Source organism: Capra hircus, chromosome 22, assembly GCF_001704415.2.
Source record: "Capra hircus breed San Clemente chromosome 22, ASM170441v1, whole genome shotgun sequence".
NCBI classification, from domain to species: domain Eukaryota; kingdom Metazoa; phylum Chordata; class Mammalia; order Artiodactyla; family Bovidae; genus Capra; species Capra hircus.
The window spans coordinates 49,687,598-49,704,100 of record NC_030829.1 but is presented as its reverse complement, the minus strand read 5'-3'; the positions used below and the strand labels follow the sequence as shown (position 1 = coordinate 49,704,100).

The 16,503-nt window shown below is 39.2% G+C and overlaps 1 protein-coding gene across 7 annotated transcripts in view; it reads left to right on the top strand.

Moving 5' to 3' along the window:
- Nucleotides 1-16,503, top strand: part of DOCK3 (dedicator of cytokinesis 3) — a 301,031-nt gene that overhangs the window by 61,683 nt on the left and 222,845 nt on the right. For all 7 annotated transcript variants that reach the window (XM_018038221.1, XM_018038220.1, XM_018038222.1 and 4 more), the window contains exon 5: nucleotides 9,210-9,306. In XM_018038221.1, coding sequence (XP_017893710.1) covers nucleotides 9,210-9,306 — 97 coding nt within the window. The remainder of the gene's footprint in view (nucleotides 1-9,209; nucleotides 9,307-16,503) is intronic.

The window sequence follows — 16,503 nt, the reverse complement described above, 5'->3', positions numbered from 1 at the left end:
TTTATCAGATTTATAAAATCCTGAGAAGAATTTTTGTTTTATTTTAAGCCTTTGGACATCTTTTTTTTTTTTTTTTTTTGGGACATCTTTACATATCTTAGAATTTTGGGTTTCAGAAGTGGGAGATGTTGTTTTCCCTTCCTTTTCTCCCTCTGAACACATCTGTCTAGTGTTTGCATTGTTGCCTCTATCTGCTTCCAAGGCCCCCGTGTGCAATATCGTGTTGGGTCTCCTTCCCCAGAGTGACCTTGGGCTTTTGGCAGATCCTGACCTCTGGCTGAGGGAAGGAGGGGTTTAGGCTCCAATCTGTTTAGCCCTAGAGATTGCTAAAATCATGTTTTGTTTTGTTTTTTAATTTTTTAATGGACGGACAACTGCTTTACAGAATTTTGTGGTTTTCTGTCATACATCAACAAGAATCAGCCATAGGTACACCCAAGTCCCCTCCCTCCTGAGCCTCCCTCCCATCTCCCTCTCCATCCCACTCTTCAGCCTGTTACAGAGCCCCTGTTTGAGTTCCCTGAGTCACATAGCAAATTCCCATTGGCTATCTATTTTACATATGGTATTGTAAATTTCTATGTTACACGCTCCATACATCTCCCCTTCTCCCTCCTCTCCTCCCCCCATGTCCATAGGTCTGATCTATATGTTTGTTTCTCCATTGCTGCCCTAAAAATAATCAGTGCCATCTTTTTAGATTCCATATATATGCATCAGTATACTGTACTTATATTTCTCTTTCTGACTTGCTTCACTCTGTAGGTTCGAACTCTAGGTTCATCCACCTCATTAGAATGGATTCAAATGCATTCCTTTTTAAGGCTGAGTAGTATTCTGTTGTTTATATGTACTACAACTTCTTTATCCATTCATCTGTTGATGGACATTTAGGTTGCTTCCATGGTCTAGCTATTGTAAATAGTGCTGCAGTGAACATTGGGGTACATGTGTCTTTTTCAGTTTTGGTTTCCTCAGGATATATGCCTAGCAGTGGGATTGCTGGGACATATGGTGGTTTTATTGCTAGCTTTTAAAGGAATCTCCATAATGTCTTCCATTGTGGCTTTATCAGTTTTCATTCCCACCAGCAAGACAAGAGTGTTCCCTTTTCTTCACACCCTCTCCAGCATTTATTGTTTGTAGACTTTTTGATGATGGCCATTCTGACTGGTGTGAGGTGGAGTCTCATTGTACTTTTGATTTGCATTTCTCTAATAGTGAGTGATGTTGAGCATCTTCTCCTGTGCCTGTTAGCCATCTTTATGTCTTTGGACAAATGTCTCTTCAGGTCCCTTTTCCACTTTTTGATTGGGTTATTTGCTTTTCTGGTATTGAGTTGTATGAGCTGCTTGTATATTTTTGAAACTAATTCTTTGTCAATTGTTTCAGTTCATTTTGGTTCAGTTGCTCAGTCATGTCCGACTCTTTGGGACCCCATGAACCACAGCATGCCAGGCCTCCCCGTCCATCACCAGCTCCCGGAGTTCACCCAAACCCATGTCCATTGAGTCGATGAGGCCATCCAGCCATCTCATCCTCTGTCATCCCCTTCTCCTCCTGCCTTCAATCTTTTGCAGCAACTCTTTTCAAATGAGTCAGCTCTTGGAATCAGGTGGCCAAAGTATTGGAGTTTCAGCTTCAACATCAGTCCTTCCAATGAACACCCAGGACTGATCTCCTTTAGGATGGACTGGTTGGATCTCCTTGCAATCCAAGGGACTCTCAAGAGTCTTCTCCAACACCACAATTCAAAAGCATCAATTCTTTGGTGCTCAGCTTTCTTTATAGGCCAACTCTCACATCCATACGTGACTACTGGAAAAACCATAGCCCTGACTAGACGGACCTTTGTTGACAAAGTAATGTCTCTGCTTTTCAATACGTTGTCTAGGTTAGTCATAACTTTTCTTCCAAGGAGTAAGCATCTTTTAATTTCATGGCTGCAATCACCATCTGCAGTGATTTTGGAGCCCCCCAAAATAAAGTCTGACACTATTTCCACTGTTTCCCCATCTATTTCCCATGAAGTGATGGGACCGGATGCCATGATCTTAGTTTTCTGAGTTTTAGGTTTTATGTTGAGTTTTAAGCCAGCCTTTTCACTGTCCTCTTTCACTTTCATCAAGAGGCTCTTTAGTTCCTCTTCACTTTCTGCCATAAGGGTGGTATCCTCTGCACATCTGAGGTTATTGATAATTTCTCCCAGCAATCTTGACCCCAGCTTGTGCTTCTTCCAGCCCAGCGTTTCTCATGATATACTCTGCATATAAGTTAAATAAGCAGGGTGACAGTATACAGCCTTGACATACTCCTTTTCCTATTTGGTTAACCCCAGCTTGTGCTTCTTCCAGCCCAGCGTTTCTCATGATGTACTGTGCATATAAGTTAAATAAGCAGGGTGACAATGTACAGCCTTGACATACTCCTTTTCCTATTTGGAACCCATCTGTTGTTCCATGTCCAGTTCTAACTGTTGCTTCCTGACCTGCATACAGGTTTCTCAAGAGGCAGGTCAGGTGGTCTGGTATTCCCATCTCTTTCAGAATTTTCCACAGTTTATTGTGATCCACACAGTCAAAGGCTTTGGCATAGTCAATAAAGCAGAAATAGATGTTTTTCTGGAACTCTCTTGCTTTTTCGATGATCCAACGGATGTTGACAATTTGATCTCTGGTTCCTCTGCCTTTTCTAAAACCAGCTTGAACATCTGGAAGTTCATGGTTCATGTACTGCTGAAGCCTGGCTTGGAGAATTTTGAGCATTACTCTACTAGCGTGTGAGATGAGTGCAACTGTGCAGTAGTCTGAGCATTCTTTGGCATTGCCTTTCTTTGGGATTGGAATGAAAACTGACCTTTTCCAGTCCTGTGGCCACTGCTGACTTTTCCAAATTTGCTGGCCTGTTGAGTGCAGCACTTTCACAGCATCATCTTTCAAGATTTGAAATAGCTCCACTGGAATTCCACCACCTCCACTAGCTTTGTTCGTAGTGATGCTTTCTAAGGCCCATTTGACTTCCCAGTCCAGGATGTCTGGCTCTAAGTGAGTGATCACACCATTGTGATTATCAGGGTCATGAAGATCTTTTTTATACAGTTCTTCTGTGTGTTCTTGCCACCTCTTCTTAATATCTTCTGCTTCTGTGAGATCCATACCATTTCTGACCTTTATTGAGCCCATCTTTGTGTGAAATGTTCCCTTGGTATTTTCTTGAAGCAATCTCTAGTCTTTCCCATTCTACTGTTTTCCTTTATTTCTTTGCATTGGTTGCTGAAGAAGGCTTTCTTATCTCTCCTTGATATTCTTTGGAACTCTGCATTCAGATGCTTATATCTTCCCTTTTCTCCTTTGCTTTTCACTTCCCTTCTTTTCACAGTTATTTGTAAGGCCTCCTCAGACAGCCATTTTGCCTTTTTGCATTTCTTTTTCTTGGGGATGGTCTTGATCCCTTTCTCCTGTACGATGTCATGAACCTCTGTCCATAATTCATCAGGCACTCTATCTATCAGATCTAGTCCCTTATATCTATTTCTCACTTCCACTGTATAATCATAAGGGATGTGATTTAGGTCATACCTGAATGGTCTAGTGGTTTTCCCCACTTTCTTCAATTTAAGTCTGAATTTGAAATTTAAGTCAGTTGTTCCATTTGCTATTATTTTCTCCCATTCTGAGGGTTGTCTTTTCACCTTGTTTATAGTTTCCTTTGCTGTGCAAAATCTTTTAAGTTTAATTAGGTCCCACTTGTTTATTTTTGTTTTTATTTCCATTACTCTAGGAGGTGGGTCATAGAAGATCTTGCTTTGATTTATGTCATCGACTATTCTGCCTGTGTTTTCCTCCAAGAGTTTAATAGTTTCTGGTCTTACACATAGGTCTTTAATCCATTTAAAGTTTATCTTCGTGTGTAGCATTAGGTAGTGTTCTAATTTCATTCTTTTACCCGTAGCTGTCTAGTTTTCTCAGCACCACTTACTGAAGAGGCTATATTTGCCCCCTTGTATATTCTTGCCTTCTTTGTCAAAAATAAGGTACCCATAAGTACATGGGTTTACCTCTGGGTTCTCTGTCTTGTTCTACAGTCTATTTCTGTTTTGTGCCAGTACCATACTGTCTTGATGACTGTTTAGTTCAGTTGCTCAGTCATGTCCGACTCTTTGTGATCTCATGGACTGCAGCATGCCAGGCTTGCCTGTCCATCATCAGCTCCCAGAACCTGCTCAGACTCATGTCCATCAAGTCAGTGATGCCATCCAACCATTTCATCCTCTATCGTCCCCTTCTCTCTGCTGCCGTCAATCTTTCCCAGCATCAGGGTCTTTTCCAGTGAGTTAGCTCTTCACATCAGGTGGCCAAAGTATTGGAGTTTCAGCTTCAGCATCAGTCTTTTCAATGAATATTCAGGATTGGTTTCCTATAGGATTGACTGGTTTGATATCCTCGCAGTCCAAGGGATTCTCGAGAGTCTTCTCCAGCACCACTATTCAAAAGCATCAATTCTTCGGCAGTCAGCTTTCTTTATAGTCCAACTCTCACATCCACACATGACGACTGGAAAAACTATAGCTTTGACTAGACGGACCTTTGTCGGGAAAGTAATATCTCTGCTTTTTAATATGCTGTCTAGGTTGGTCATAGCTTTTCTTCCAAGGAGCAAGCATCTGTTAATTTCATGGCTGCAGTGATTTTGGAGCCAAAGGAAGTAAAGTCTGTCATTGTTTCCATTGTTTCTCCATCTATTTGCCGTGAAGTGATGAGACCGGATGTCATGATCCTCGTTCTTTGAATTTTGAGTTTTAAGCCAGCTTTTTCACTCTCCTCTTTCACTTTTTATCAAGAGGCTCTTTAGTTCCTCTTTGCTTTCTGCCAGAAGGGTGGTGTCATCTGCATATCTGAGGTTATTGATATTTCTCCTAGCAATCTTGATTCTAGCTGCTATATCATGCTTAGGATTTCCACACTAGAAAATCGAATTGTCCATTATTTTAGATGAGGTGGGCAAGGCTTTGAGAGTTCAAGTCCCTTTGCCAAAGTAGCATGGCAAGGAAGAAGGGAAACTAGGAATTGAGGCCAAGTTATGTAACTCTGAAGTTCACACTCTCAGCTACATTTCTGCACATTATACATGGTGACTGCAGCCATGAAATTAAAAGATGCTTACTCCTTGGAAGAAAAGTTATGATTAACCTAGATAGGATATTCGAAAGCAGAGACATTACTTGGCCGACTAAGGTCCGTCTAGTCAAGGCTATGGTTTTTCTTGTGGTCGTGTATGGATGTGAGAGTTGGACTGTGAAGAAGGCTGAGCACCGAAGAATTGATGCTTTTGAACTGTGGTGTTGGAGAAGACTCTTGAGAGTCCCTTGGACTGCAAGGAGATCCAACCAGTCCATTCTGAAGAAGATCAACCCTGGGATTTCTTTGGAAGGAATGATGCTGAAGCTGAAACTCCAGTACTTTGGCCACCTCATGCGAAGAGTTGACTCACTGGAAAAGACTCTGATGCTGGGAGGGATTGGGGGCAGGAGGAGACGGGGACGACAGAGGATGAGATGGCTGGGTGGCATCACGGACTCGATGGACGTGAGTCTGAGTCAACTCCGGGAGATGGTGATGGACAGGGAGGCCTGGCGTGCTGCAATTCATGGGGTCGCAAAGAGTCGGACATGACTGAGCGACTGAACTGAACTGAACTGAACATATATATGTATATCTTCTTAGTACCAATTTTCATTTTTAACAAACTCTTTATTCTGCATGAATGCAGAATTTTCTTGGAAATCCACTTACTAGTTCACTTTTTTTGGTTATTTTTCTTAGTCTTATGACTACCTTCCACTTGGTCTATGGAACAGTGTGTGTTTAAATAACACTTTATCTGAATTTTAAGGATTTTCAGGATATTGATTTTATATTATAGCCAAGGAAAAATATGTTGGTGTTAGTATAGACTTGGATTTATATAATTTGAGGTAAGTCCAAAGGTTTAGAACTTTAAAATAGGAACAATGTAAGTTTCCCATAAAAGTCAATGATTAAGTAGCTGAAGACCCAGTAGATGGAACATTTCAGAAATTTTATTCCAGTTTATAACAGCAGAAGATATTAAGAATAGGTGGCAAGAATACACAGAAGAACTGTACAGAAAAGATCTTCATGACCAAGATAATCACAGTGGTATGATCACTCACCTAGAGCCAGACATCCTGGAATGGGAAGTCAAGTGGGCCTTAGAAAGCATCACTATGAACAAAGCTAGTGGAGGTGATGGAATTCCAGTGGAGCTATTTCAAACCCTGAAAGATGATGCTGTGAAAGTGCTGCACTCAACAGGCCAGCAAAGTTGGAAGACTCAGCAGTGGCCACAGAACTGGAAAAGGTCAGTTTTCATTCCAATCCCAAAGAAAGGCAATGCCAAAGAATGCTCAGACTACTGCACAGTTGCACTCATCTCACACGCTAGTAAAGTAATGCTCAAAATTCTCCAAGCCAGGCTTCAGCAGTCCATGAACCGTGAAATTCCAGATGTTCAAGCTGGATTTAGAAAAGGCCGAGGAACCAGATATCAAATTGCCAACATCTGCTGGATCATGGGAAAAGCAAGAGAGTTCCAGAAAAACATCTACTTCTGCTTTATTGACTATGCCAAAGCCTTTGACTGTGTGGAAGCCAATAAACTGTGGAGAATTCTGAAAGAGATGGGAATACCAGACCACGTGACCTGCCTCTTGAGAAATCTGTATGCAGGTCAGGAAGCAACAGTTAGAACTGGACATGGAACAACAGACTGGTTCCAAATAGGAAAAGGAGTACGTCAAAGGTATATATTGTCACCTTGCTTATTTAACTTATATGCAGAGTACATCATGAGAAATGCTGGACTGGAAGAAGCACAAGCTGGAGTCAAGATTGCTGGGAGAAATATCAATCAACTCATATGTGCAGATGACACCACCCTTATGGCAGAAAGTGAAGAGGAACTAAAAAGCCTCTTGATGAAAGTGAAAGAGGAGAGTGAAAATGTTGGCTTAGAGCTCAATATTCAGAAAATGAAGATCATGGCATCTGGTCCCATCACTTCATGGCAAATAGATGGGGAAACAGTGGAAACGGTGTCAGACTTTATTTTTTTGGGCTCCAAAATCACTGCAGATGGTGACTGCAGCCATGAAATTAAAAGACGCTTACTCCTTGGGAGAAAAGTTATGACCAACCTAGATAGCGTATTGAAAAGCAGAGACATTACTTTGTCAACAAAGGTCAACAAGGCTATGGTTTTTCCAGTAGTCATGTGTGGATGTGATAGTTGGACTGTGAAGAAAGCTGAGCGCTGAAGAATTGATGCTTTTGAACTGTAGTGTTGGAGAAGACTCCTGAGAGTCCCTTGGACTGCAAGGAGATCCAACCAGTCCATTCTAAAAGAGATCAGTCCTGGGTGTTCTTTGGAAGGAACGATGCTAAAGCTGAAACTCCAGTACTTTGGCCACGTCATGCAAAGAGTTGACTCATTGGAAAAGACTCTGATGTTGGGAGGGATTAGGGGCAGGAGGAAAAGGGGATGACAGAGGATGAGATGGCTGGATGGCATCACCCAGTCAATGGATGTGAGTTTGAGTGAACTCTGGGAGTTGGTGATGGACAGGGAGGCCTGGCGTGCTGCGATTCATGGGGTTGCAAAGAGTCGGACACGACTGAGCAACTGAACTGAACTGAACTGATCCTGTTCCGCAGTTGTTGCTAAAACAACTCACATCTCCTATGTCTCTATTTCTGTAGTGCCAAGTTTGAATCTCAGCCTTGCACTGAAAATTCACTTTATAAATTTGATGAATACGGACAGTGCTCTGGCATCATTCTAAGATGATTATTTTAAATCTGCTGGAATACATCACACAAAATAAAAAGAAGGCCTTATAGCATAGATCAAGTAATATGTATTCATTGATGCTCAATATTAATATACTAAGTAACCTTTGAACACAGTGATGGTTTGTTAGCCATGTAGAGAAATGATACTTAATGCTAATTTTTAAAATTAATTTTCCTTTGCTGTTTCCAACTGGATGATAATTCTCTTTGGCCAACAAATCAGAATACAGGTTTCATCTACTTCAGTGTATCAATATATAAAGTCTTTGGTCCCAGAAAATATTACCCCCAAATTGGCACAGATGTTATAAAAATGTTTTCAAGTCATGCCTCTGCTTTGAACAGCCTTTCAGGATCTTCTCATTCATTTTCCCTGTGTTAAGATCTGGTATCTTAAGAATCATTTGAAGAGTCCCTATGAGAGCTGGCCTAGGTCAGTCTAGCCTTCTTTAAGTTCTTAGATATGTGAAATTCTCATCCATCTCAGTGACTTCATGTATACCGTTCCCTCTGCAGGTGACACCACACCTCTCCTTCATAACAAACTCTTTGATCCTGACCTTTTTGCATTTGGGGGGCATTGCTCTTTCTTCAGAGAAGGCTTCACTGATCCTATCTTTAAGCCATGTCCCCCAGCTAAAATCTCTGATTGTGCAATTTGTTTTCTTTCTTAGATTCATCATGGTCGGTGTCTGTTGTGATTACTTGTCTAATTTTTTATGCAGAATAAGAGCTCTCTGAAGATACAGACTCTGTCTGTTTTTGCTCACTGATAAATCCTTGGCAATTAGCACTAGGATTGATGCCATAATGAATGTTGCCTACAAGGTAGTTGGAAAAAAACCCAGTGTCTCTGTTACCAGGATTAGGATTCTTCTGGACAGGTTTCTAGGAAAACATACTATCATTATAAGGGAGAGCATGTAAAACTTCAAAACCCAGTGTGTGAGTCTCCCCCACCCAACCCATTTCCATCAGAGCATGAGTTAATTTGCATTATTGATACATGTAAAGGACACAAATAGTTTTTAAAAATTAAGCAAATCTTGGGCAATGCTGTAGTCTTCCTTTAGAGGAAAAAATTTAAAAACTATCTTTAATGACAGTACTGCTAAAAGTAATACTGAGGATTTTTATAACAAAACCTAAATGTTTTTTTCATTAAATCAGTTCACTTATATTATCATATTACTGCAACAGTCTGTATTCAGTTAGATGTACCTCTCTTTATATTTGCATGAATTTAAATTTGATTTACACATGTTGGAAAGGGCAGTAGACAGTATTCTGGTAGTTTATCAAAGATAATGTGGCTGTTTGTTGTGACTCTGGTTCTAGGCAGTATGAAACTGTGGTTCCACTTGAAGATTCTATTGTGACTGAGGTTACAGCAACTCTCCAAGAATGGGCCAGTCTATGGAAACAACTCTATGTGGTAAGTAGTTGGTAATTAGTTTGCTAAATCAACAAAATTCCATTGTACTGAGATAAAAAATTATGGTACTTAGCCAATTGCAATTTATAGACTTCTGAATATTTGCAGATTTTCAAATGTATGTTCCTAATGTTAACTGGAATATAGTAAACTTGAGTTTTGTTCAACCTGAAGAGAATACAGTATTCATATGCCTGCAGTTTTCTCCATCCTATTCCAGCCAGTAGAATGTAAGTTCCATCACGTCAAGGATTTTAGCTGTCTTACTCAATTGCTGTATCCCCAGAACCTTTCATAAAACAGATTTTTATTAGTTGAATGAACAGATGTCATAGTTATTAATACATTGTGAACCTAATAGTGGGTAAAGATCAAGAAGCTGTATTACCACTTTCTTACAGCTACTAAGCTTAAGTGATATGTCAGATATGATCCTTTTTGCCAGGCCAATAATTACTAGATAAATAAAGCCTCAGTTCGTATCCTCTGGAAACTAAGAGAGTAGAGGGTGATGGAACACGAAAATGTAGACTAAAACTAAGTGACAGGTTTGGGTTCTGAACAAGATGAAGTAAACGCATTCTAGTTTACTCTTCCTACTAATCACAACAAAAATTCTGGACGAAACCCATAAAATGCCCTGTCAGAACACTCTCAAAGTTAGGAAACAGAAGGTGGATTTTTAGGGACATTGAAATTCATGGATTGAGAGAGTTCCCTGGTTGTCTTTTTTTCTTGCCTTCCATAAATCCTGGCCTGGGCTGTAGAGAAGACTACAACCTGAAAATGCTAATGAGCGCAGACAAAATAATAATACCAAGGAAAGCCTGTTCTCTCTAGCCAGAGGATGGCCCAGCAAGATAGAAACATCCTGTTCTGTCTGTTCTGTAGGAGAACATCACAATAAAATCTGTAGCCCTTCCCATTCCAACAGGCATTACAGCAGAGGTATCGACAATCCGAGCTTTGTCTCATAAACACCCTTCCCCTACCTGCAGTAACAGGGAGATGTCCCTCTTCAGTGCAGCCTGTGGCTCAGACTCTGACTTCTGCTCTTTTCTGCTCCAGTAATGAGGTAGTGCCCTTCCCCAGCAGAGCCTGTAGGGAAGACTAATTTCCACCCCACCAGAAGTTTCAAGGTGGCAACTCCCTTCAGCAGAGCCTGTGGGTGAGAGTCTGGCCTTTACAACTACACAACATTAATAAGGTGGTGCCCTTACCCTTCAGAGTTCTGAGGCAAAACTCAGCTTTCCCCCGTGCTCTGAAGAAAGGAAGAAGCATTTCTCCACAGAGAAGCCTGTGGTTAGAGCTCTTGATTTCCACTCCCCCTGCAGTAATAAGGTGCTACCCTCCCCAGCCAGCCTGTGGGTTGTACGTTAACTTTCGCAACTCTCCACTCCCCTGCTTCTCACCCTATTTTCTATGACTGCCCTACTGAAATGAGGCACTGCTTCTCCCCACTCAAGCCCATCCTAAGGATAATGGGAGGTGGAGTTCTGTCATCTAGGTAACAGGCAAATAGGGAAAACCAAGGAGTACTGGAGAGACTTTATAAACTAAATTGACATTTCAATCACAGTCCACAAAAGTCCACAAAAGGGGTCGCAAGGAATCGGACTGAGCAACTGAACAACCCCCACCACCTCAAAAGTGAGTCTAGTATCACATTCTCAATGTGAACAGGTTGACTAAAGTAAAAGATTTAAGTAGAAATTAGAGTGTCATAATTCCTACTTAATTAAAATGTCCATCTTACAGCTCCAAATTACTTGTCATGAAGAAATCAGCAAAAATGCAACTCTAGTAAGAAGGGACAATCAGCAGAAGCTAACTTTGAAATGACACAGATGTTGGAGCCATCAGCAAGGATTTAAAAGCATTTGAGAAAATTCAGCACTTTCATGATTAAAAACTCTTAGCAAACTAGGAATATACGATATCTAACTCTGATAAAGGGCATTTATAAAAATATATAGCAAATGTCGTACTTAGTGATAAAAGTCTGCTTTGGGGAATAAGGTAAGAATGTCTGCTCTCAACAAGTCAGTTCAACTTAGTACTAGAAGACTTAAGGCAAGAAAAGGAAAGAAGAGACATATGGGTTAGAGTGAAGAAATAAAGCTGTTCACATTTGCAAACAATATGATTGGCTACATAACAAATCCCAAGGAATCTACAAACACTAGAGAATACAAAAGATAGTTCTGAAAATTTAAGTTTGCAGTTGTAGGATATCAGGTCAAAATACAGAATCTCACTCTCTCTTTCTGTCACATACACACACAGACGTACACACAATCATATTGCTGTATATTGGCAGTGAACAGTTGGAAACCAAATTTTAAAACACATACCATTTACAGTTGCTCAAAAACGAAACATTTGGTAAATACAACAGAACACAACAATTTCCATGTACTGAAAACCACAAAAATGCTAATGAACAAAAGCGAAGAAGACTTAAGGGCCAGGCATGACATGTTCATGGATTGGAAGACTCACATATTTAAAATGTCTGTTCAACACGGATTGATCTATGTATTTAATTCTTGAAAAGTCCTAGCAGGATGTTTTCTAGAGAAGATGATTTAAAAATTTTTAAGGGAATACAAAATAAGAATAAAGTTAGAGGAATCATGTTACCTAATTTTAAGGCTTACAGCTACAGTAATCAAGATGCAGTGGTCCTGGCCAAGGATAGACACAGATCATAGATAAAGGGAGCAGGACAGAGAGTTGAGATGTATCAGTAGGTTTAGTCAAGTAAGGGCCAACTGATTTTTGGCAAAGATGCTAAAGGAATTAAGTGAAAGAAACATGCTCTTGTCAATAAATGGATAGGTGGAGTAGTTGGGCATACAGAGGCAGAACAAAACAAAACCAAAACCTTGACTTAAATCTCCTTCCTTATACAATGGACTAACTCACACTGGATGATAGACCAAAATGGAAAATATAAAACTGTAAAAGTTTTAGGAAAACATATGGGAAAAACTTCATAACCTGCATTTAGGTGAAGAGTTCTTAAGCATGACACTGAAAGAATAGTTCATAGAAAAAAAGTTGATAAACTGGATTTCATCAAAGTGAAAAATTTTTGCTCTTGAATGACCCTGTTAAAAGATGATAAGCCATAGACTGGAAGAAAATATTTTCAAATCACCTATCTGTCAGAAGACTTATGTGTAGAATATATAAAGGACTTTGTAAGCTGAACAGTAATTCTAACAATAATGTCTAACAATTCAGTTAGAAAAGGGCAGAAAACGTCATCAAAGAGAAGTCTTGATGACATCATCTCCATCATAAGGAGAGCCAATTAAAACATGATAAGATCTTCCATATAATTAGCCATTGTTGTTGTTGAGTCTATAAATTGCCTCCAACTCTCTGCGACCCCATGGACTGCAACATGCCAGGCTTTGCTTTACTTCACTAACTTCTGGGGTTTGCTCACGTTGATGTCCATTGAATCAGTGATGCTATCCAACGATCTCATCCTCTCCCACCCCCTACTTCTTTTGCCTTCAGTCTTTCCCAGCATCAGGGTCTTTGCCAGTGATTCAACTCCTCATATCAGATTGCCAAAGTACTGGAGTTTCAGCTTTAGCATCAGTCCTTACAGTGAATAGTCAGAACTAATTTCCTTTAGGATTGACTGGTTTGATCTACTTGCAGTCCATGGGAATTTCAAGAGCCTTTTCCAGCACTATAGTTCAAAAGCATCAGTTCTTCAGTTCTCAGTCTTCTTTATGGTCCAACTCTCACATCCATACGTGACCACTGGAAAAACGATAACTTTGACTAGATGGACCTTTGTTGGCAAAGTGATGGCTTACTTTTTAATATGCTGTCTAGGTTTGTCATAGGTTTTCTTCCAAGGAGCAAGCATCTTTTAATTTCATGGCTGCAGTCACTGTTTGCCCAAGAAAATAAAATCTGTCATCGCTTCCACTTTTCCCCCTTCCATTTGCCATGAAGTGATGGAACCAGATACTGTGATCTTAGTTTTTTGAATGTTGAGTTTCAAGCCAGTTTTTTCATTCTCCTCTTTCACTCTTATCAAAAAGCTCTTTAGTTCCTCTTTACTTTCTGCCATTAGAGTGGCATCGTCTGCATATCTGAAGTTATTGGTATTTCTCCCAGCAGTCTTGATTCCAGCTTGTGATTCATCTAGCCCAGTGTTTTGCATGATGTACTCTGCATAGACGTTAAATAACCAGAGTGACACTATACAGCCTTGTTGTACTGCTTTTCCAATTCTGAACCAGTTTGTTGTTCCATGTTTGGTTCTAACTGTTATTTCTTGACCTGTACAGTTTTCTCAGGAGCCAGATGAGGTGGTCTGGTATTTCCATCTCTTGAAGAATTTTCCACAGTTTGTTGTGATCCACATAGTCAAAGGCTTTCTCATAGTCAGTGAAGCAGAATAGATGTTTTTCTGGAATTCTTTTGCTTTCTCTGTGATCCAGCAGATGTTGGCAATTTGATCTCTGGTTCCTCTATCTTTTCTAAACCCCACTTGTACATCTTCAAGTTCTCAGTTCATGTACTGCTGAAACCTAGCTTCAAGAATTTTGAGCATAACTTTGGTTGCATGTGAAATGAGCGCAATTGTGTGGTAGTTTGAACATTCTTTGGCATTGACCTTCTTTGGGATTGGAATGAAATTAGCCATTAGGGTAATGCAAATTAATGCTACAGTGAGATGCTACTACATACCTGTTAGAATGGCTAACATAAAAAAAATGCCAAAAATACCAGAGATGTGGAGCAACTGGATCTCTCATACATTGCTGATGAAGATATAGAATGATACAACTTCTGGGGAAAAAAAAGTTGGTGTTTTCTTTTTTTTAAAATTGCAATATAGTTCATTTACAATGTTGGTATTAGTTTCAAGTATACAGCAAAGTGAATCAGTTACACATATATCTACTCTCTTTTTAGATTCTTTTTCCATATAAGCCATTGTGGAGTCCTGAGTAGAGTTCCCTGTGCTATACAGTAGGTTCTTATTAGTTAATCTATTTTATGTATAGTAGTGTATATTTGTCAATCCCAATCTCCCAATTTATTCTTCCCCCCTTACTCCCTGGTAACCATAAGTTTGTTTTCTATATCTGTGACTCTACTTCTGTTTTGTAAATAAGTTCATTTGTACCTTTTTTTTTTTAAGATTCTGCATGTAAGTGATATCATACGATACTTGTCTTCATGTGTCTGACTTACTTCACTCATTATGACAATCTCTAGGTCCATCCATGTTGCTGTAAATGGCACTATTTTGTTCTTTTTTATGACTGAGTAATACTCCATTGTATACATGTACCATGTATATCTATCTATTCCTCTGTTAATGGACAACAGAGGTTGCTTCCATGTCCTGGCTATTGTAAATAGTGCTGCAGTTAGCACTGAGATGTTTGTATCTTTTTGCATTATCATTTTTTCCCAAGTATATGCCTAGGAGTGGGATTGCTGGGTCATATGTAAGCTCTGTTTTTAGTTTTTTGAGGAACCTCCATGCTGTTCTTCATAGTGGCTATACCAATTTATGTTCCCACCAACAGTGGAAGAGGCTTCCCTTTTCTCCACACCCTCTCCAACATTTATTGTTTATAGGGTTTTTTTGATAATGGCCATTCTGACCAGTTGTGAAGTGATACCTCATTTCAGTTTTAATGTGTATTTCTCTAGTAATGAGTGATATTGAACATCGTTTCATGTGCTTTTTGGCTATCTGTATTTCTTCTTTGGAGAAATGTCTATTTAGATCTTCTGTCAATTTTTTGGTTGGGTTGTTTGGGTTTTTTTGATATGGAGCTACATGAGCTGTTTGTATATTTTGAGATTAATTCCTTGTCACTTATTTCATTTGTAAGTATTTTCTTCCATTCTGAGGGTTGTCTTTTTGTTTTGTTTATGATTTCCTTTGCTGTGCAAAGGCTTTTAGGTTTAATTAGATCTCATTTGTTTATTTTGGTTTTTATTTTCGTTACTCTAGGAGGTGGATCCAGAAAGATCTTGCTGCAGTTTATGTCAAAGAGTGTTCTAGCTGTGTTTTCCTCTAGGAGTTTTATAGTGTCTAGCCTTTCATGTAAGTCTTTAATCCATTTTGTGTCTATTTTTTTGTATGGTGTTAGGGAGTGTTCTAATTTCAGTCTTTTATGTGTAGTGGTCTAATTTTCCCAATAACACTTACTTTGAGTGCTTACATTATGCTTGTGCTTCATTTTTTTTTACATACATTATCTCATTTTAATTTTCACTACAATTATTATTCTCCTCATGTTACTGAATGGAAACTTTGATCCTTAGAAAGAATAAGGACTGTGCCCAAAGTCATATAAATAGTAAATGTCCAGCCAGACCCTAGTCTAAGTTCGTTAGACTCCAGCGCTCTTAATAAGTACACTATCTTCTGAATTAAATTCTTTAAATTTATCTCACATATAATTTATTGTGATTTTAGTGGTTACTTATTATCATTTTCTGATATGGAAATTGGATTAATTGGGATGAATATTATCTGGAAATGACATCGCCTTCCAGAAATTATAAAATAATCATGCCTTAAAAAAATAGACCTTTATTTCTTTCTCAAGTAGGCATAGGCAGTCTGGATTTGGTGTGGCAGCTCTGCAGTCATCAAGGCTTAGTCTGTTCTCCTGTTCTGTCTTCCTCATTACAGTGCTTCAGCTTTTTAGCCCAAAATGACTAGCTCTAGGAAGCATCTTTGTGCTCTAGATGAAGGAAGCAGGAAAAGAAAGAAAAAAGTATGCTCTTTCCTTTAAAGGACACCTCTTTGAAGTTGCTGAGAACATTTCCTTCTGTTGGTCAAAACTCATTCACAGAGTAATCTCTAGCTGAAATAGAGACTGAGAATTGGTCTTTTTAAGATGGCCATATGTTAGCCAAAAATGGGGAATTCTATGACTATAGAAAAAGTAGAGAATGAATACTGAGGGAGTACTAGCAGTCTTTGCCACAGTGATCATGAAAAATTATTCTCATGTAAAGTTCTATTGTAGTTTTAATCATTTGCCAAATTTATTTGTGAAATAGTGGAATAATGCCTTCACCAACACTTCAGTATATTATATATCTGGAGAAGTGAATTTTAAGTGAGACATGAAAAAATAATGAAGTTGTTGTTAAAAATCATTAGAAGCATCCAAACTTGCATTTAATATG